Source organism: Nasonia vitripennis, assembly GCF_009193385.2.
Source record: "Nasonia vitripennis strain AsymCx chromosome 2 unlocalized genomic scaffold, Nvit_psr_1.1 chr2_random0002, whole genome shotgun sequence".
NCBI classification, from domain to species: domain Eukaryota; kingdom Metazoa; phylum Arthropoda; class Insecta; order Hymenoptera; family Pteromalidae; genus Nasonia; species Nasonia vitripennis.
This window is the reverse complement of record NW_022279608.1, coordinates 2,037,820-2,061,248: the sequence shown is the minus strand read 5'-3', so window position 1 is coordinate 2,061,248 and position 23,429 is coordinate 2,037,820. Positions and strand designations below refer to the sequence as shown.

Sequence of the window (23,429 nt, the reverse complement as noted above, 5' to 3'; positions counted from 1 at the left end):
GTCAATCTCTGCCGACCCCAATGACCCAATAGCGTTAACCCCAGCTCATATTCTGATAGGTAGGCCTATTACAGTTCTGCCAAGCGCTGATTTAACATCTATTCCAGATAATCGACTGTCCATTTGGAAGTTCATCACCAAAGCCCGACAGGACTTCTGGAAGCGGTGGCATTTGGAATATCTCCACGAGCTCCAGCAGCGTCAAAAATGGCATGACTCTACTGGAGAACTACAGTAGTGTGTGTGCATTTTGCGTGCGGTGTGAGTTCTTCGAGTGTTGGGATTTCGGCCACGTGCGAGCTTCCTCGCCGTGTCGATCTCCACCCGGCGATTGCTACCTACGCGGCAGGGCTGAAAAGGCCTGCCCGTGGTCCAGGATTGGTTCCCTCGAGACGTCGAGGCGTCCTGCGACCGAGGAAGGTGCATCCCACCAACGTGCGGCCAGGGCTTTACGTCGCGCCGTCCAGCGTGCGAAAGGTACCTCGCGGCGATAGAATTAAGCTACTTGCGTTTCTTTCTCGGTTGTTGTCTATAGTAGAGTCTCTCTTTTTTTGTATAAGCGTACATTGTAATTGCGTTTCTATCTATTTGTTTAGTCTATCCTAAAGTCACTTTTCTTTGTATAATTTCCTTATTTCTAAAATAAAGCTATAGGCTTGTCCCGGCTTTTCTCTCTACTCCGTGAGAGTTTTTACGCCGCGGCAAGTCGTCCTTTTTCTCCCGCGAAATTCATTGTGTTTTGCGTTGATTTATTCACCCAAGCTTCCCTCACTCATTCCACCATTTTAATTTAATATATATATATATATATATAATTTGAACTCATTAGCTTTTGTTCAACTACTTTTACTTCTTTTATTATACTTGTTTTACACTTTAATTTTATTGAACAAACAATTTTCATTGTTTGAGGTTATTACCAAAATTTAATTGTCTGTAATTTTGAACGTAACTTATTTGTACAAACAATTAGTAGGATGTACATAAGCATGAACTTAATTTTGTCATTATATATTGATAAATAGATATCATTTAACAAATATTTGTTTTGAAATATGTAATTCTTTGTTATATCACAGAACGTTGGTTGCGTATATTGAAGAAATCACGGATGTTAAAACTTATACAAATAAAACAACAAATGCTGAATTTACAATAAAAAAAATGTATATTGAATAACAACGATGGTTCTATAATTCAGTGCAACATGTTTAATGAAGCTATTGATCTCTTTGAATCAAAATTAAAATGCAAAATTAAAATGCAACGAAGTAAGTTATTTAGTTGCATATATGAAAAGAAAGATTATAACAAATCAATTGAACATTATTTATTTATTTTCAGAAAATATTAATTCGTAATGCTGCAGTTGTTACTGCAAAGAAGTATACAAAGAGTACTCTAAGTTTTGAAATTAATATACAAACATTTTCTACAATTATATCCTCTGGAGAATTTAAGTGGAAAGATTCTCAAATCTCACATATTACATTTGATGAAATTCTAACAAAGAAAGGTCGCGAGAGTAAGTAAACGCATATATTGAAAAATATTTCTTAAAATGTTTCTATCCACTGGTAGAAAATTAACCATTTTGGTTGACGAATATGTTAATCAAATGAAGGCATTTTATTCTAAAATGAATAGAATTTCCTATAATAATTTTTTCTAAATAGCTTATAAATGGTCTTGTTCCGTCGAGACCCGAGGTGTAAGTTCCGCCGTGAAAACGGTGTCGAGCGAACTCAGCGAGGTCGACGTAGAGCATGTGGCTCCATCTCCCGTGCTCGAGTTGAACAAGCGGAGTCGCGACTTGCCGCGCTCGCCGGCAGCGCCGCCGGCCTCGTGTCGCGCGCGGCCGGACGAGCGCCGAGTCAGTTGACGATAAGACGCCAAGCTTGACAGCTCGTGCAGTCAAGTTAGCGAATGATCGAACGACACTTTGGCTCTTGCGAATCCGTCCGTACGTCCATCGAGTGCTTCTGGTGCTGGTGCTTGTGCTACTCTCTCTCTATCTCTCTCTCTCTCTCTCATTCTCTCTAAATCTCTCTAATCTCGCTCCTTGTCTCTTTCGCTGCATGCTACTCGCGTTCGGCTCGCGCCCGGTTCCGCGAATCGTATCTCGCGCGCGTCGAAACGTGCAAGTCGGTAGAACTGCGCTACCGACTTGAGTCAGTGGAACTGCGCCACGGACACGAAGCGAAGATTCTCTCTGAGAATCGCACGAACACGACACACGTTCTTCTTTTTCTTCGCAGCTTGTAAGAACTTCGAGAGGGGTTTTATGCCTCACGGCTTTCCCCTCTCAATTTGAGCGTGATTAAATATTCTCGATTTTCGCTCAATCGACTTCTTTATTTCTCCCACACCTCACTCCTTGCGAACTCGAACACACACACAAAAAAAGCGGGAATATTCGCCTCAGAATATTCCGCGCGCGACAATTCAGGTCTAACTCTATGGTACTTAGTTAAAGCATCTACATTATAACATCTTTATGGGGAACATTTTTTATTTATACTCGATAATACAAAAAAAAATAACCATGGTATGACGTTTTTAATTACGAATTTGACCAACTGATGCTGAGTGTTTCTACCAGGGTCATTAAATTTTAAATAAATCTAAAGATGAGGAAGAACTTAATTTTAAATTGGGAGTTGAAATTGAAGTGACGGGTAATTTACAGGAAAATGGTATATATAACCATATAACTATATAATTATTATAACTCTATGTATATATAACTATTTTTGTATTTATATTATTTATATTACATTAATTATTATATATTTAATTTTTAGGAAATAGTTTCTTATTGAAAGTAAATAACAAAGATCAAATTAAAGTTATTAATGACGTTCCATTACATCTTATTGATCTTTTACAAGGATCTGAAATATTCATCAATGAGGTAAACTATTTATACAAAACATATATATACGTTAAAAATTAATTCTAACGTTATTTTTAATATTATTTTACAAATTTTTCTTTTTAGGATAGCAAGAATCAAGATAAACTAAAAAATTAATTGAACACCTCGTTATCTATTCCTGTAAAATTTATATATATATATATATATATATATATATATATATATATATATATATATATATATATATATATATATATCAGTTCAACATCATCTCTTTTATCATATCGAATTTTTTAATTTAGAAAATGATAACGATCAAGAAAGAGAAGAATGGAACGTATCCAGAACCGTCGTGAAAAACGGCGCAAAGGATATTTAAAAACAGAAGTTCGTTGTTATATAATATATAGGAAAATATATAGCAAGAATTATAAAGTTTATATAATTCTTTTAATGTATATACTTTTTACTTACTACAGGACATACAAAATTTATGTATGATTTTTGTAAAAAAAAATTATTTGCAAAAGTGTTGATCATATAAATGTGCATATAAATGGCGAATTTATAAATGTGAAATCTGCTCAAAAAAATATAAATATAAACAATATTTGACGACTCACATGCGAGCGCATAGTATCAATAAAAGTACAAATGTTTAATTTGTCTGAAAAGGTTTACGGATAAAAGTAATGATAATTGACATACTAAAATACATGTTTAATTTAAGCATGGTTTGTTAATATTATAACAACATGTTAATGCGTAATACATATGATTATATGTGTATTACAAGTGCAATACTTTGTAGATTTGTAGTATACTATCTTTTTGTACTTAATAATTGGGCGAAATTAGTATGTTTATAAAATAAAAATAATCAATGCATTATTAATGTTTATTGATTAATGATAGAAAGTTTACAATTATTTTATCTAATTTTATTATCTCTTAGTTCATCTTTTGTATTATCCTGATACATTTTCATTCTTAACTAACCAGAAAGTAATTATCAGATCATGAAAATTAAATTTTGGAATATATATGTATATATTAAGGCTACCTTATTTGCATTTTAAACCTTAAAATATGAAAATCTGAATGTTCGATCAAGACTCTCACAAACTCAATACAGTAAAAAGATACCTTTTTATAATAAAAAAGTAGCTGTAAAGTTTTAGAATAAGCCTGACTTTTTACTAGAAGTTATGTAGAAAACAAACATGATATAATGGCAAATAAGTGGTTTTACATGCAAATTTGACACTTATAACATTTCATGTCTACTGATACGTATCGGGTAAACCGATTGTGCGATCATGTGTAGGATAATAAGCCGATTATAAGGTATATCACTAAAAGAAATTAACTTTTGAAAAAGTAAAAGCATGGGAAGTTACGTAGTACTTGTCTTGAGATTAAATATAATAAACTTGACTTTTTTGATTGATCTCAGTTCTTTTCTATCTGTAATTGCGTTGCTGAATATATCAAACTCACCTAACCTTTTACTTTTTTTAAAGTTAATTTTTTTTTAGAGATTTCAATCCTTTTTAGTAAATTTTTTTGAGTATTTCATATTCGACGTCGTAAAAATAAAATATAAGCATCTTCAGCACCTTTCGACCACAGCTTTTTCGTAACATTTTTATCACTAACATGAAATCACTGATTGTTCTGATATACAACACCCTCAAATTATTTCTACACGTAGGCACCAAAAAACCACGGTACGAACTACCCAGACCTCGTCATCGGCCAGCCTGTACACCTAGCCGCCGTCCAGGTATAATTTATTTATCTAGACATCTAAAACCATAGACGGCACCACCAAGACGTCGTCATCGGCCACCCTGTACACCTAGACACCGTACTTTAATGATTTTTATACCAAGACACCGAAAACAACCTGAACCTTGTCATCGGCTACCCTAGAAAGCTAGTTACTGTTATTGCTCCGAAACGCAGAGTATGCACCGGCAACCTCTTGAATCTAAATATTGTAATATATTTTTATATTTTCTTGAGAAAGCAATTCCCATCTGTATATAACTGTGCGACCAACTTCACGGTCCTAACACTTCTTGCGGCTAACTTAACGGTCCTAATACATTTTGGGCTGAAGAAGAAAAACGTGATTTGAGCATTCGTGGATTATACACTTACATATTATAGAAATAAGCAGCCTCTTCACTAATATTTTCGTTGAAATCCGTAGTCTAGCTCAGAAAACATTCTAATAAGCCAAAAAACCTTACTAACAGTAATATTTTTTTTTTTTTTTTTTTTTTGTATAATGAAAAATCCGAACACCAATATAGAAGTAAATAGTGTCACGGGCGCCGCGGCTTCGTCTGCTTCTCAAACTTGTCTTAGTCGCGCTACCGCGCTACTTGATGTTTTTTACTCGCATTTCCGTTCCTTATTGTTAGTTATTAACAATTTATTGCAAAAAAACGCGATTTTTGTCTTTTTTTGCTGATTACTTCAAAACTGAAGTAGCTATCAAAATGCTTTAATGAGATAATTAGGAAAAATCGGAAAACTTGGCGTTTTTTCGAAAATGTATAGCTCTGTCATTTTTTGAGTTGTAGCGCTATAATTTTAGAATAAGGTAGGGATTATAATGTTCTTTATATGTGTGAGAGTTGGGTGATGTCGGATTATAAGTTTGCTCAAAATCGCGATTCAAAGTTTGCAGTGCGTTTTTTCCAGGCAGACCTGTATACTCTACCGTAAGTTCGATTAAAATTTCAAAAAAAAAGAATCATAAAGTTAACATCGTTCACTACAAAACGTAGATTTTAGTTTTTTAATCAAGTGTTTGGAAGCATGCGAAAAACCGTCATAAAGTTCGTGAAAATCGGCCGAGCGCGCGGAGTCGAGTGGTGGGGGACGGAACAGTGGCAGAGAAGACGCGTTTTATAGGGGCACGCGGCGCGCACGTTGACTATCTTTGCATCAACATTTCTCAGCATCTACTACAGCTATTTAAATATTTTTTTCTTGTCCGATTCAGGCGTTTGATCTTTCATATTGTAGATATTTCTGTTCTCTACAAATTGTCTCATTGAAGCATTCTGATAGCTCCTTTAGTTTTGAAGTAATCAGCAAAAAAAGACAAAAATCGCGTTTTTTTGCAATAAATTGTTAATAACTAACAATAAGGAACGGAAATGCGAGTGAAAAACATATACCTTATCATTTGCTTATCATCCTTCACATGATCGCACAATCGGTTTACTGCAACAAATTATTGCACAATAAGGCATTTTTAAATCCCTATATCCTGGCCTAATAGATGTAGATGTAGATGTAGATAATATAATTAATTTTTTACGTACTTTTATTCAGTTTGTTGTTTGCATGACTCCTTTGTTTGGCTAAATTCATCAGTGCATCATCAAGGTTGAATCAAGGTAGCATCAAGGTTGAATCTAAGTACCATCAAGGTGCCATGACCTTGATGTCAAGGTTAATTTTAACCTTGATATTTTTAACATCAATTTAGTCATAGTCATAGTCATATTGGGCGGAGGTAAACTGTGGCGGCCTCTGCACGGGGACGTGCCGGTCGAGCACTCAGGCAAATTACTTTATAAATCCTTGTTTATATCTTCGGCAACTCGGCAAATTGATGCCAAGCTTTTTAACCTTAGCTTCTCTAACCCCAACATGGGAACCCCCCACACCCTATGTCTTGTCCCTGCGAAAGCTGGGCATTCACACAGCAGGTGGGAGGTGGTCTCCGTTTCATGCTCGCACCACCTGCAGCTCCCGGAGTCTCTTAGTCTCAGGTTCCACAGGTGGTATCCTACCCTCCAGCTTAGTGGAGGGAGTTCCAACAGTCTTTTCATAGCGACCGTAGGTGTCGTTCGCATGGATCCGTGATTCCTCCCATAACTAATCTTTGCACCTTGTCTAGTGCCCCTGTGTGAATTTTTAACTCACATTTGTGGCCCCATACCAGTGCCCCATGAGTGAGTCTTGGCTTCATGATTGCATCATATAGCCATCTCACTATATCCGGTTCTAGACCCCAGGTATTGCCAAAAGCCCTCCTGCAGGCCCAAAAGGTGCCTATCGCTTTCTCGTATATATCTTTGATATGTTTGACCCAGTTGAGTCTGGCGTCGAGCGTGACTCCCAGGTATTTAACCTCCTTTACCAATTTCAGGGGAACTCCATGGAGTTGGAGCCCTTCCATCGGCTTCGTTTTATACCTATTTGTATACAGCATGACACTGACTTTGTTGGGGTTAACTCTCAGTTTTACTTTATTACACCATTTCTCTACCAGGCACCGTGCGAACTGGATTAGACCTGCTAGCACGTCTTCGTCGTCCCCCCTAATGAGGATGTCGATGTCGTCTGCATATGCCTGTGCATTTATACCAGCCTCGTTTAGGATGCAGAGCAAGCTGTCCACTACCAGGCACCATAGTGACAGCACCGCTCCTATGGGCATCCCTTCCTCACCACTCCTTTGCAAGAGTACGCTCCCCAGGCAGCCACTATCGTCCTGGTCCTTAGCATAACGCTGAACCACCTGGCGACAGTTACTGGTATTGCGAGTTTCTACATGCCTGCTAAAATCGCCTCACTGGTCGTGTAATTGAAAGCCCCTTTGATGTCTAGGAAAGCCACCAATATCAAACCCCTGTTTTTCATGTCCTTTTAAATGAAGCTAACAGCGTCCACCAACGTTGTGCCCACTGACTTTCCTGTCCTACCGGCATGCTGCTTGCTGTGCAGCGGCGCTTGTTCTAGTGATAACTCCTTAATATATCTGTCAACTGGCCTTTCCAGGGTTTTGAGTGAAGACGAGGTCATGCTGATTGGCCTGAAGTCCCTTGCGACCGCGTAATGTGTCTTACCTGGTTTGAGCAGGAAAGCCACCCTTGCCTGCCCCCATTCTTCAGTCATATATCCCAGTGCCAGACAGGCTCAGTACAATTTCTCTAAGGCTGGGACTCTCTAAGACTAATACGTCCATGCCCTGCTGCAGCAGAGCCGAGAAAATACCGTCCGGACTTGCCGCCTTGTAGGGCTCGAACCTCTCTATAGCCCACCTTATCCTTGCCTTGTCTGTTACCCGTTTCGCTAGTCTTAAGTCCTCTTCGCGGGTCAACAGTTGAACGACCTTTGACCTCACCACATCTCTAAAGTCTGGAAAGTTGGTTTCCATTAGGCCCTTTAGGACCTCCTGTCCATTTTTGCCTAGTCCCCTGTTACTAATTTGATCGAGTCCGTCAGTGGCTTCTCCGGGATTTGCAGGACACTGCACAGCCTGGCCGTGCCTGACAACGTGCTTTTTCAAGCGCTTCACCACGACCGGAGTTTGCACTCCAGGGGCGTAGATCATCGCTCTGACCAGCTTCTGGAGGTCTCCCATCCTAAAAGCCTTGAGTTGGGTTCCCTCCCTATACGACCATTCAGTGGCATTACTGAGTAACCACTCCTTGTTCTTTTGGTCCTTGCAGTGGAAGATCTGTGCACCTATCTAAAACCAATTATCCAAGAAACTTGGAAAATAGTTTGGGGCGTTATCAATCTCCCCCTCCTAAGCCTCCAGGACCTTATTTCCCTAGTCCTCGTCAAGGCGCTCTTCCGGGTTCTTGACCGGAACGATGGCCACCTTTAGCTCTTTGGAGCGTCCCCAACCTCTTATTGAGCTCCCTCGGGGTGGAGCTGTCATGACTTTCAGTTCACCTTCAGTACCCTTGTAGCTTACCCTGGCTGTACGTAGATCCCTTGAGCAGTACTTTTGAGACCTCCTAGGAGCGTCCTCCAGACGCATCGTCCTTAGGTTTGCCCCCGATGCTAGCTACCTATTAGCGTGTCTGTTTCTTTTCTTTACCTAGCTATTTTTAGTTCGCTAGGAGGCACTGGTATTTGCGGCTGAGGCGGATCCCGCAGCCGCCCGGTGACTCTCCTGGAAACTTGCACCAGTATTTGCCGTTTCGACGACAGCCACCCGGTCTATCAAAATACCGTCCGTGAGGACTTGGCTTTAGCAGGGGAGCTCTTTTGTTGCTGGCACTTCTGCAACCGTTTTCTGTAACTTATTCTCTTGTTTGTATTTTTATTCGTGTGTTTTACGAGTGTGTTAGTGTGCGCGGACCAAACCCCGCCCCCCGCATCCCGGACCAGTACGCCTCCCAGAAGCCACCCACCGCAAAGAAACCAACCATGACACCTGTGGCCTTAGCAGGCCCCTCCCCCTTCCGACCCAACATGGCCCTATCCGATCACCAACCGGCACTGTTAGGTTAGGCGGGATTTTTTGTCAGCTGATAGGGCAGCCAGGTTATGCTGGTTAGGCTGATACGGGACCCTGTATTATCCGATGGCCTAGGAGCACTAGACAACCTAGTTTTCCTACGGTACCCTCAGATCGACACAGTCAGCTCTCCCTGAGTGACCTTGGTGGACATACGTTCCCGGGGGCAGTTTTGGGGTCGACAGTGTGTGAGTGTTGAGGTGTAACATGTGTGTTTATGAGTTGTGCTTTATAACCAGCACTACCGCCTTCGCCTGGTTGGGGGATTGCGCCTAGCCTCTTGTCGGTCTGCCAGGCAGTTTTCGCTCTCCTCTCTCTGAGACGAGGAGAGTTGAGTGAGTCCCGCCCCCAGGCCCGTTAAGAGTCCGAAACAAGAAAGAGCCCTTTTTAGGAGGATCCCGTTACACATTTGAGAGTCCGTTTTACAGGGAAGCAGACACAGCCAGAAACATTCACTCTCTCTCACCGGGTCTGGGTCCGAGATCTGCCGCACAATCGACCAGAGGAGCCCCCTACTAGCCCGTCGGGCACACGGCAAGGTAGCAATCCTTCGAGGGGGAACATCAATTTAACTTAGCAGCAAAAATAGAAAATAATTAAAATTCGAAAAAATTAAAGCTTGAAAGGCAAAAATTAAAAAACTGAAATTATGAAATTAAACAATTTCTAAAACGAAAATTTTAATTAATTAATTTAAATTAATGTGTAATTTTCCTGTTTCAAATCTTTATTTTTTAAAATTTCTACTTACTTGCCCTGGTAGAATGAACCTAAGAATTGGCTAGTAAATGACTAGTTCTTAGGTTTTAATCTAGTTTCTGCCAAGTAACTAGCCAGTTCTTAGGTTCATTTCTACCAGGGTCCCTATTAGGAATTAACATTAGGAAAACATATCTTAATTAAACTTTAATTTTATCACTATTGCAATATATATTTTAACTGAGCGACAGTAGGAGTGAGGTGAATCGCACTAGTTTACAATATTTCAGAAATGCCAAATTTATATAATTGAATATTTAAATTATTAAAAATTTATTTCAAATGTATTTATTTACAATGTACATGTTAAACTGAGTCCCCATCAAAATGCAACCGAGCAAGCGTTAATGAGCGTAGTGACCATTGCTAGTTATTAGAATTAACAATGATCTCGACATTTAAATGAAGGTTAAGTTTAAATCAGATTTGACGATGGATCGTACAAGCTTATTTGGAGCAAAAATCAGTTGATTAACAGTTTATTTTTAGCCTTTGATATAAGCTTATCGTTATTAAGGTATCCTTAAAAATGATTTTATCATAATAAAATATATAATTATTGCTAGTTATACCTGGAAGTTTTGTAATAATGCTTTTCAATAATGTCCTCTGCAGTTTGCTTCATGTCTGAAATTCTTGAATTTGCATTAAATATACGCGATGTTGGACTATTTCTTTCTATTTCATCTAATGTTGACGATATAATTTCATGTTCTAAGCCAAGCGATGGTTGAGACACGTCTGAACAAATTTACTTTATATTACAATTTTCGCAAAAATTATGGTTTCATCAATATTGTTATGTCAATATCATATCATAATATATTAAAAACTAATTCTTAACTAATAGAAACCAAAAGAAATAAGCTTCGTGTTCAAATTTAGTGGCTCAAAATACATAAAAATACTCTCTGTCAATAATTTTCCTCCCGTCGATCACAGCATAAACCTCTCAACTGCGTGAAAAAGCAATTTTGGGGGGTGTTTTTTGAGGTTAGGGAAGAACGCTTGAGGTATCGCTAAAAAATCCCGTCGGATTCTTGTCCAGCAGCTCAAAATACATGAAAATAGTCGTTGCTTAGAATTTTTCTGAGCCCCTGTGATTACTGACAGCTTGATCATTTCGTAAAGTAGTAATTTTTTAAGGTTAGGGAACGCGTAGCTCCGTCTGGGAACAAAATTTTAAAAAACGCCCCTCACTAATTGAACGTACATAAAAAATTCTAAATTTACCATAGTTTTAAAAATTTTTAGATCAAAAGGAATTTTGGGCAGAGCTTTGTTACGTTTGACGTGGAACGTCCCATATATATATATATATATATATATAATAGTATTGGAATATCAAAATTATGTACAATTCTAATTTTATCTTATACTAAAAATCACATCAATATAACTTATTTTTAAATATATACATTTGAATAAATATTTAACGCAGTATACAGTTGAACACACTTCAACGTTACTGTGATAGTTAAATTTTAATAATAAGTATGGGCCGTAAAAAACAAATTAATTATCTATTGATTAATCTATTATCTGTGTAATTTATGATAACTTATCTATTGATTTATTATCAATAAGGTATTATAAAATACTATACTGTTTTAATCATATTCTGGTTTTAATCAAGTCTTTGCAGCAGGAAAAAACTACTCCCTTGGGGAGAAAAAAGTATTTTCTTCCCAAAAGAGTAGTTTTTTCCTCACTCTGCAGTCTATCCGATAGACGTGTGTGTCTATATAAGTAATATCGAAATTTTCAAAATTTTCAATATTGTTTTACTACTGTTTTACAACTATTGTTTTACTTTAAAAAGTCCTCGAATTTCCTATTCCTTTCATATGCATGATAAGTGGCATATTCGTGCACTTATCATAAAAAAGTACGGTGTGCACCAAGGGGGGAGTGGCTTTTTCAAACTCGGGTGATGTTTTAAGCACTCGTGTCCGTCTTGGGCGCCCTCGACTCCCACTTGTGCTCAGAACATCACTCTCGCTAGAAAAGGCCAATTCCCCCCCTAGTTACACAATATACTATTTCAACCAGCCAAGGCTTAAATTAAAGCTCTTTTATTTTACTTTTAATTTAAAATTTTATTTCAAGTCCCTGTTATTTAGTTAGCTATATATATTCTTTTCAATTTCGACTGTTGCTTCCCCTTCTTGATTTATATATATATATATATATATATATATATATATATATATATATATATATATATATATATATATATATATATATAAACAGGAACTTAGTATAAACTTTTCAAACGCAAGTAGAATAAAAGAGCTTCAATTTGAGCCCTGGATAGTTAAAAATGACTGACTGGGTCAAAAGTTATAAGCATTTTCACTTATGAACTTATATATAAATAATTTCAAATAACTGGGTCAAAAAACAGCCTGCACTGTTTTTGCTTTTTTAAAATCCTAATAACTGTCGATCCATGCAGTCATGTTTAACCATTCAGGGTTTAAATTAAAGCTCTTTTCTTCTACTTTTGTTTAAAAAGTTTATACTAAGTCCCTGTTTGTTGGTTAGCTATATATATATATATATATATATGGAAATCAAAAAGGGAAAAAAATAGTCGCATTTGATAAGAATATATATCGCTAACTAACAAACAGGCACTCAATATTTGAGCCCTGGCTGATAGAAAATGACCGCTCCTGTGAATAGTTATAAGCATTTCAATCGTAATACAATATTTTCTTTAAGGTTAAGGGACGTGCAGCTCTTTCTAGGTTCAAAATTTAAAAAAGTGATACTCGGTAATCGAAAGTAGATAAAACACGCTAACTTATATGATTTTTTAAAAATTTTTAGGTCAGAAGGATTTTTGGATACAGCTCTGTCTCAGTTGACGCGGAATGCCCTCTATATACATTCATCTTTCATTTGTCTACATAATTTACGTACTTCAAAATCTCCACAGACGTAACAAAAAATGTCTTTGTTTTTGGCACACATGTGAAACGGCCTATCTCTTGTTTTTGTAATCCAATACTCTTTAACGGCCGAGTTGCCAACCGCTAGAGAGTTATAGCGACCGTATACGGTCGCTGGATGACAACGACTTCGTGCCCACTTTCCCACCCTGACCAGACGCCGATACTAAGTCTTCTAATGCCTGCATCGTGAGTGCATCTTTTTTTGGTGCACCTGACATAACTTTTAAGAATCTTCTTGTAGTAAGAGTATCTCTGTATCAGCCAAGTTTCCAACAGATAGAGAGCTGCAATCGCTGGAAAACAAAATATAGTATAACCTTTTATTTGTAAGATTTTCCGGTATTTGGTTTATTTTACGATTTTAAAGAAGAGCGTATGGGCCTTGGATCAAATTTGACACCAGATTTGTATTCAGTGACTCAAATTATATCAAAAACTGTCTGTAAAATAGAATATTCGTGTTGTAATATGTGAATTTATACAGTCGTAATACATACAAAAGTACTCGTTGCGCCATCTAGTGGTTGACGACGATTTCGTACAACGAGACAAGCTCGAGCGAACGCGAGCATAGTGCGCATGCCTCGCGTATATACTCTAAGCGCATACTATACTGTATACTGTATACTGTATACTCGGCTCCGTGGAGTCAGACTACGCGATACTGTACCATACTCTCTCTCTCTCTTTCTCTTGCCTGTAAGACTTCGAGCTGAACGGATGTACTGCCGACTCGTGGCTTATGCCACTTACCTTAACATCTACAATCATTATTTAACCTCACAGTATTTATTTATTGATCCACCCTCGATTCCATCATGGTAGCAGAGGGTGGTTGGTATGTTTGAATTTATCCCTACACCAACCTTCATTGAAGTAAAATTACCAGATGGTAAAAATTTGATAGCTACTAAATTTTAAACTGTAAAATTACTTTTCAAAAATTATTACAATGAAAAACAAGTAGAAGTCAAAAATGTTTATTATGTTCAAGGTATCAGACAAAATATACTGAGTTCATCAAAAGTCACTGAAAATTATACAGTAGCCAAAAATGATGATGCCGAAATTTACAATAAACATAGAGAATTAATAGCAGTTGCTTATAATAAGGACAATCTATATTTCATGGAAAGCTTCGTAGTTAAAAAAAGTACTAAATCAATGTATGTTAATTTGATCAAACTGACTGATAAAGAGAAATGGCATAGGGCACTTGGCCATATAAATTTTCAATATTCATCAAAATTTGTGAATAACAAATTAATCGAAGGCCTGCCGGAAAAAATTAAAAGTACTGAAATAAAATGTGCAAATTGCATTGAAAGCAAAATGGCCAATGTACTGTTTAAAAATAATAGAACAAAAGCTACCGTAATCTTAGAACTCATTCATACTGATTTGAACGGCCCACATAACACAACTGGTTATGGTGGACAAAAATATTTTCTAACATTTGTTGATGATTACAGTAAATGTACTAGAATCTTTTGCATTAAAAATAAATCAGAAACTGTCAGTTGTCTAAAAGAATTCGGAAATTTAGTAGAAAATAAATTCAATAAAAAGGTAAAAAGGTTGCAATGTTATAACGGTAAAGAATATTTAAACCGTGAGATTTATAATTTTATAAAGTCCAAGGGAATAGAACTAGTAACATGTCCACCATACGTCTATGAACTAAATGGAGTAGCGGAAAGATACAACAGGTCAGCTATAGATATAGAAAGATGCTTGATGCGAGAAGCAAAAATACACAGGCGATATTGGCCAGAGGTTATGAAAACTGTTGCTTATCTAAAAATTCGTACAATTGCCAATACAGCGGAGATCAAAACTCCCTATGAAATATTTTTTGGTAACAAACCTAACGTAGAAAATTTGTAGAAGTCGAGTCTTTGTAAGAGTTCCAGAAGCGTTTCGGAAAAGCAAATGGGATGATGAAGCCCAATTAAGAGTACTAGTAGGTTATGTAGAAAATGGCTATAAAGTTCTAGTCAACGGCATAGTTATTCATGCTAGACATGTACAAGTAGTTAAAGAAAATACTAAAATTATTTGCTTAGAAAAACTTGATAATGAAAAAGGCAGAGATTTGGAAGATAGTAAAACTATAAATGTAGAAAATGAGATACTGAAAAATGAATTCGAAATTAATGAATATGATGTGAATTCAAATTGAACTAAATCTCTTATCTGTACTCAGACCTTCGAAGAAAGTAGAGATACCGAATTAAATTCTGATATTGCCGAAAATGATGATTCAAGCTTAAAAGTGCAAAGAAAATCCGACAGAAAGAAGAGTCCTGTAAACAGATATGGAAATTCAGTAACTTATTTCATTTATGTAAATCATATTGATGCAAATGTTCCGAATACATCTGAGGAGGCGTTAAACTCAAATGAATATAAACAATGGAAAATTGAGACGGACTCCAAAATTAATAGTCTAAAGAAAAATAATACTTGGCAAATTGTTGAAAGACCAAAAGATAAAAATGTCATTGAAGTTAAATGGGTTTAAAAAAAAAACAATAAAGTATATAAAGCAAGACTAGTAGCTAGAGGTTTCCAACAAAAAGAATACATTGATAATGTCTCTTCACCTGTAGGTAAAATGCAAACTTTGAAAATTTTATTGTCATACAACTGCAAAAACAATTTGTACATAAAAAAATGGATGTAAAAACAGCCTTTCTGAATGGCTATGTTAAAGATTTAGATTAGATTTATATGTTTTTATTGTTGTACATTATGTTGTACATATTTAAATATAGTAAATACAGATAAGATAAAAAATTGTTGTGTAAGAAGTGATAGTGTGAAGAGTAAATGGAATGAGGTGAAATGAGATGGATGGGTGTGTATGTTTGTATCATGTTTGCGTGTTTTCCAATTTAAAGAAGTATGATTTAGCTGTTTGTTTAAAGTGTGATATGGATAGTGTGTTGCGAAGGTGAGATGGTAGGCTATTCCAGAGGCAGGAAGCACTGATGAAAAATGAGAAATGAGTTCCTCAGCGTCTCCCTCTTGAAGGACGGGATGTCCAGGGGGGTCACCTCACCCCCTATAGGCCTGAGCGCGACGTGGAAATCAAAATAGGCTAATAGGTAGATAGGTACGGAGGTATTGAACATTTTCCTTAGAACCTCCTTACACCGTAGATATAACGGATCCCTGTGTTGACAAGCCTCTGCAGCCTCAAGTCAAGTTCCTGTGTCAGGTCACAGTAAGCCAGTGAACAGTAATCGATGATGGGAAATAGGAGTGCTTGCACCAAGTGTTGGCGCAACCTGAGGTCAGTGCTCTTCCTAAATAAATTGAGACGGTACATTAAAGAGTGAGCACGTTTAAAAATTTGTGTAACGTGCTCTTTCCACGTGAGTTTGGAGTCTAGCACCAAACCCAGATTGCGTACCGATGATTCGTAGTCGATCCGGGCTCCCCCTATATTTATATAGGTGTTAGCAGTAGTAGGTAGAGCATTTATATAGTAGGGGGAGCCCAGGACGATTGCCTTAGTCTTAAGGACATTAAGTTTAAGACTATTTTATGCAGCCCAGCGCATTATCCTCTCGGCGTTAGCACTCATCCTGACAGAGCAGGAATCAAGCTCCTCGAGGTGGCATTGGCTGTAGATCTGCAGGTCATCCGGGTAGATTAGATGGGACACTAGATTTTCTTCATTAGATGAAGAAAGCTGATCGGCATTAAAGTCACCCATGATGAGCTTCGTGGAGTAGTTGCGCATAAGTGTTGTTAGTTGTTCAATGAAATTAGATCCCTGGATAAAGGGTGAGTGAGGAGGGCGATACACAGCCCCTACGAGGATGGACGATACTCCCTTAGCTGTGATTTCACAAAAAAGATACTCCGGCTTACCTGGCTTGCCTGACCATTCGCCGTCAGATGACGAGATAACGCTAGCCGTCAATGAAAGATGATTGTAGAGGGCCACACCTCCACCGTTCCTGTTTCTGTCCCGTCTGTGCAAAGTGTAACCACCCAGTGAAGGGATGGATCATATCTTGTCACTTAGCCAGGTCTCAGTTACAGCTATTACGTGAAGTGGACAAGAAGAGCCTGATCATCTCAATGTGACCCGTAAGAGAATTCGCATTGAAATAATAGACCCTTAGACCCTCGGACAGAGACGTTTCAGAGGCAGATGTGGATGAGTTGGATGATTTAGATGGTGGTTTTGGTGGAATGATATGTGTGTTTGTTAGTGTGTGGTATCCATGCTGGCTGCTGGCGGCGTACGGGCTAAAAAAGCCTCAAGATCAGCATCTGTGGAGATGATGGTGGCCCGTTCGCTGTCCTCGCCAGAACGGATGTAGACTCTCCCGCCCCTCACGAAGGAGCGGCATCCCCCTCTCTTCTTTGCTTCTAGCCTGGCCTTTATGCGCAGCTTGTGAATGTATGGAGGAAGCTGCTCGTTTATGTTGATAAGTCCCTGGTGGTTTGGGTGGAGAGCTCTCGCTTCCTCCAGTAGGACAGCATCCAGTTCGCTAGTGTGGATTTTGCGTTTCCTGGCTTTGGCCACGGTGATGGAGCGAGCCAGCGCACTAGAAGAGAGAGTGACAGCTAGAGGTGGTAATCTGCTGTCACCTTGCGCATTGATGTTAGTTGCGTCAAGTCTCCCCATGATCCTGACGGTTGCCACATCCCACCTAAGGACCGTGGGATCCAGTGCAGCCAGGACGGTGTAAGCCAGGAGTTACAGTAATATTTCCTGGGTATAGGCCAGTCCAGAGATCACCACCACATTATTCGCTGAGCGCTCCTGCCTCCTCTTAACTTCAGCCAGCTCGCTGCAGAGGTTGTTGATCTCTTCAGAGGCAGGAGCAGTGCTGATGTTCTGCTGCTTTGCGGGACTCCTTGACGACAGCTCTAAATATTGTGCCTGCAGCTCAGAGATGCAGGGCTCAACATTGTTTAGTCGAGTCTTGAGTGCAGGCAGGTCGTCAAGGGCTTTGAGGCGGGTTTCGAGAGGGCCAAGCCTTTTCTCAATTCGTGAGACCCTTTCAGACACGGTGTTTTGCGCCTGAAGGGCCTCACTCTGGATCTTTCAAATTTCATCCAGCGCCGCGAAAATGTCCTTAAGGGACGTCTCTATGGACGTCGCCTGTGTTCTCGCTGGCGATTGATTCCTGGATCTAGCTAGAGATGCTGCCGCTGATTTCGCCCTAGTGTGTATGGTTTTGGGCGTGACAGTGTCATACGATGGAGACGTTGATGGTGGTGTTCCGTCTATCCAACAGGTGGCTCCACGTGGTTTACTTTGAGGAAAAAATAGACGCCGTGCAACGAAGAGAATGCCGTGCAAGTTTGCAGGTTAGGTTACAGCGACAGATGTTTAAGCAGAAAAGTAGCGTTAAATGAAGTTGCAGCCTCCAGTGATTATTATCTCACGTTGCAGAAAAGCGCATGCAAAGATCTACAAAACAATAGGCCCGAAGGCATGGTGCGGCAGTAAGAGTGCTATGAAAAATGAGCAAAGCGGAACAGGTCTGTTGTACTCACGTGTGTGAGAGAGAGAGAGAGAGAGAGAGAGAGAGAGAGAGAGAGAGAGAGAGAGCAGCAAAGAAGTACATATGAATGAACCTAAAGGTTATGAAACAGGAGACGATAAAGTTTGTAAATTGCATAAGGCACTCTATAGACTCAGAGAAAGCCCAAGAGCTTGGTATAATTGCTTTAATAAATTTATGGAAAGCTTCAACTTTGTTAGAAAAGATAATGATTACTATTTATGTATAAATAATACAACCAAAGATACAATATACATACTAGTCTTTGTAGATGATCTTCTTATTTGCTGCAACGATAAAAACAAATTAAAACAAGTGAAATCTAGTCTAATGAAAAGATTTGCAATAAAAGATATGGGAAAAGTTAGTCAATACATTGGTATTGATATCGATTATAGTGATAATAGAGATGACCAAGTATATTGAATCTTTAGCTGCTAAATATAATCTAGAAAATTCCAAACTATATGATACTCCAATGGAGACAAATTTAAAATTAGATCAAGCTAGCGAAATAGATAAAACAATTAAGTATAGAAATCTGATTGGCAAATTATTATATATAAGCTCAGGCACACGGCCAGATATATCATACAGCGTAAATTATTTAACCCATTAAAGCCCATGCTAAGACTGGTTGAGATAGCGACAAACAAACTATGCTATCCTTTGCATAAGTGAAAAATAAAATATACGTATTTTTTCTTATGTCATTTGCAATTGTTTATAACAAGTTATTTAAACAAATTACAAAAAAATTCATAATTTTAAAAATCTGAATGCGGGAATCGATTCTGGAGGTAAAATCAAGACGAAAACCTATATAATATTTTTTGTCAGAGTTCAATTTGTTAGTGTAATGTAGGAATAAACAATTGCATGTTGGGGAAAAAAAGTGACCATGTCAAGTCCCAAGCAAAATGTACTGATCAATACTTGCAATTTAAATAAAACTGGAGGGTGATAAAGCAATTCTTGTACTGGATTTATATTTAGAGAGCCAAAATACATAGGAATACATGTGTCATGTGCCGGGGTCAGATATTTTTTTTTGTGTGCTGGTGTAATGAGACATAATATTTTTCTTTTAGTTTGCTAAAATAATTAATTATTGAATTGAATCGTACATTTTATTTGTTGACATTGCATTTTTTAAGGCCTTTTCCCGTGCTATGGCTATTTCGTAGGCTTCTTCGTAAGTTAAGTTTTCTTCTCTGAATAATTTTTTTTCGTCACATGGTCGTTTAACCCGCAAACTAGTTGATCCCGCAAAGCTGTATAAATCCACAAAATTTATTATTCAATAAACGCTTACAGTTTTAAAATAAAGCTAGTATGCCTTTTGCGTAATTTGAACATTAATTCTGATAATATTAAGGATGCGTTACATTTAGTAATATTACCAGGAAGAGGTGTAACTTTACTCGGTAAATAATGGTTATATGCTTTTTGACTTTGGCTATTATTTGAATTGAATAAATTAAATTCGGACATCGATATAAAATCCTCTAATATATTAAAATGTGTCTGGTAGTCTCTGGCTGTAAGTTTACTTCATTCCAAAAACTACCTCTTTTTTGGGGTTAGAGTAAACCAGAACTTGATCGGAAGTAGACCGTTAGTGAATTAGAAGTGAACCAGGAGTAATCGAAAAAAATACAAAATGACCTGGAAGTGACCACAATGATATATATTTGCTGAACTACTCCTAAGGGGTAAATCGGAATTTAATCAATTAATAATGATTAAAAATTTTGAAAAGTTTAACAAGTATAATTCATAAACTGTAAATAATGACCACGACAAAAAACCATGGAAAAACTAATTTTAACGAAAAATGACCTTAACAAAAGTTGAAGGGGGTAAAGGAGGCCATCGAATGGCACAAACACCTATGACCTTGAACTCGATTTTCAAGGTCATTTGGGGGTCATTGTATTTTTTTAACGGGAACCTCTATTTTAGACCTTGGAATCGGATAGAGCGGAAAAAATTACGTCGCAAAGGATATTTTAAGTTTGCCTTAGTGACCTTGAGAAGATCAATTCAAGGTCAAATAAGAAGTATCAGCCTAAGATTGTTTTCCTTTCAATTTTTTCGTAGAATTATCATTTTGTTATTGTAATAAACATTAAGAGAATAATTGACTTAAAATGTGATTATGCTTTGCTGACTTCAAAGCCATTTTGTAAGGTCAAAAGTGCAAAAATGCAATATCAAATGTTATGTGGAGTCCATATTTATATCCTAACTTTAGTGTTGCCCAGGAACAACGACGTGGACGTAATAGGATTGTGTTCCCTTTGGGGTGCTTGATTAGAGTGAGTCTCCTTGCCTCTCACTTTTCGGGGTGCTTGATTAGAGTGAGTCCCCTTGCCTCTCACTTTTCGGGATGCTTGATTAGAGTGAGTCCCCTTGCCTCTCACTTTTGCTCAAAATTCAACGCAGGTGCTCAAAGACACCACCATTTTGTTGGATACACAATTCAATTCGCTGCTGAAAATGTTCTACTGTTCTGAGTAATACAGCTCTTGGGATGTTTTCACAAGCGGTTTGACTTCTGTAGATCATATCTTCCCTTGTTGTAGTTTCATGTTCATAAACAACATCTTTCAAATACCCCCACAAATAGAAATCGGGTGTTGTCATATCTGGAGATCTCGGTGGCCATCGAACACCCAAATCTCCACGTCCAGTGCGTTCAATCCACCTGTCACGGTAATTTTGATTAAGATATTGTCTAACTATTCGAGCATACTGCGCAGGAGCTCCATCTAATTGAATCCACATTCTTGCTCTTGTATAAATCTACTTCTTCAAGAAGTACTGGAAGACTTTCTCTCAGGAACTGTAAAAAATTATGGCCATTTACGTTTTCATCGAAAAAGTATGGGCCTACAAGGTATCCGTTAACAATTCCACACCAAACATCAAGACTCCAACGATTTTGGTTATCTATCTGCCTGTACCAATGCGGATTAACATTCGACCAATAATGACAGTTGTGTCGGTTAAGCTCTCCAGAGCTTTTGAATTTTGCTTCATCAGAAAACATTACGTATTGAAAAAAGTGACGATCATTAGCAATCATTTGTCGTGCCCATTGGCAAAACAGTAGCCTTAACCTCATATCAGCAGGTGTGATGATAACGTTGACTTCTCAGTATTCTCCAAGCAGTAGCCATAGGTATACCACTTTGCCTTTGAATTTCACGGGTACTAACGTGGGGATTCAAATGAACCATTGCTAAAACGACCATTACACGAAGATCATCTTCGTTCTAATTACGACGTTCTCTAACCCGTGCTAGTTGCCCTTGTTCAGCTCTACGGTAAATCTCACGAATGGTTGTATGACTTGGATGTCTTCTATTACGTCCACGTCGTTGTTCCTGGGCAACACTAAAGTTAGGATATAAATATGGACTCCACATAACATTTGATATTGCATTTTTGCACTTTTGACCTTACAAAATGGCTTTGAAGTCAGCAAAGCATAATCACATTTTAAGTCAATTATTCTCTTAATGTTTATTACAATAACAAAATGATAATTCTACGAAAAAATTGAAAGGAAAACAATCTTAGGCTGATACTTCTTATTTGACCTTGAATTGACCTTCTCAAGGTCACTAAGGCAAACTTGAAATGTCATTTCCGACGTAATTTGTTCCGCTGCTCCGTATTCCGAGGTCAAAAATAGGGGTTCCTATTTAAAAAAATCACAATTACCCTCAAATGACCTTGAAAATTGAGTTCAAGGTCATAGGTGTTTATGTCATTCGATGGCCCCCTTTACCCCCTTCAACTTTTGTTAAGGTCATTTTTCGTTAAAATTAGTTTTTCCATGGTTTTTTGTCGTGGTCGGATTAAAATGAAACACCCTGTGTATATATATATATATATATATATATATATATATATATATATATATATATATATATATATATATACATGTATATATGTATATATATATATATATATATATATATATATATATATATATATATATATATATGTGTGTGTGTGTGTGCGTGATATTCCACGTCAACCCGTGAAAAAAAATTTCCAATATTGGCCAAACTTTGTTACTTAGTACAGTATACCTTGAATGAACAAAAAAATTTAGACCTTTAAGTCTATTTCTGACAAAGTTATGACCATATCAAAAACTGAAATTTTTAAAATTTTTGCTTTTATGTTTTCGCTATATAAGCGAAAATTCTGTTACAATTCCACTAACCTAAGCGTGTCTTTGGCGTTGTCGCTCAGATGGGACGGTTGGGTGCCTATCACGAGAAACAGCCCCTGTGATAGAGGTTAGCTTCGAATAAATTGAATAAGCAGTCGGAGACTGCTGATAGGAACAGGCGTGGATGTGACGAGCCCACACTGTCGAACGCAAAAAAACTTCACATTATTTCTTAACTCTCAATCTTTTGTTTTTTCATCACACAATACAAAAATGGGTAAAAATCCTGCTCCCAAGGAGGATGTAGGAGCGATGACAACTGCCTCGAAAGAGGATGTGTAGAATGATTAGTCACCTGGTATTACGCGGTAACGATGCCAGCGGAGGCGCGCTGCCTTGCAAGAATAAAACCGTAGTGTGTCTGACGAAGAGTTGACTGTCCTCGTCAAAGTCAGTAAGCTCTTTTACTTAGTTCTAGATAGGTCCTCGTAAACGGTAGACTCACCTGCGATCGGAATAGGATCCAAAGCGCGCGGGTTTAACTTACTATCATGGCTTAGAAAAATAAAAACCAAACCTAAAGGGACTTAAGGGGACACAACAATTTTTAACCGTGAAAAAAAGATTAACGAGGGAAAATTACAAAATTAAAGTAAATAATTGTATATTTTTTTTGTGATACTTGGTTATTACCAATAAAACCCTCAAATTATTTACTTTAATTTTGTAATTTTTCCTCGTTAATTTTTTTTACTTTTTAATTTGAAATGTTTGCAGTCTATTCAGAGCGGGCGCGTTTAAAGAACTCATGAAGGAAGCTGAT

General features: G+C 37.6%; 1 protein-coding gene across 16 annotated transcripts in view; it reads right to left on the bottom strand.

Annotated features, from left to right (window-relative positions):
* Positions 1-23,429, bottom strand: part of LOC100680429 (protein unc-79 homolog) — a 2,400,004-nt gene that overhangs the window by 1,012,125 nt on the left and 1,364,450 nt on the right. For all 16 annotated transcript variants that reach the window (XR_004345182.1, XR_004345183.1, XR_004345184.1 and 13 more), the window contains one exon: positions 10,493-10,661. Coding sequence is in view for 13 of the 16 variants with exons in the window: in XM_031923950.1 (XP_031779810.1) it covers positions 10,493-10,661 (169 nt within the window). In the remaining 3 variants the exon portion in view is untranslated. The remainder of the gene's footprint in view (positions 1-10,492; positions 10,662-23,429) is intronic.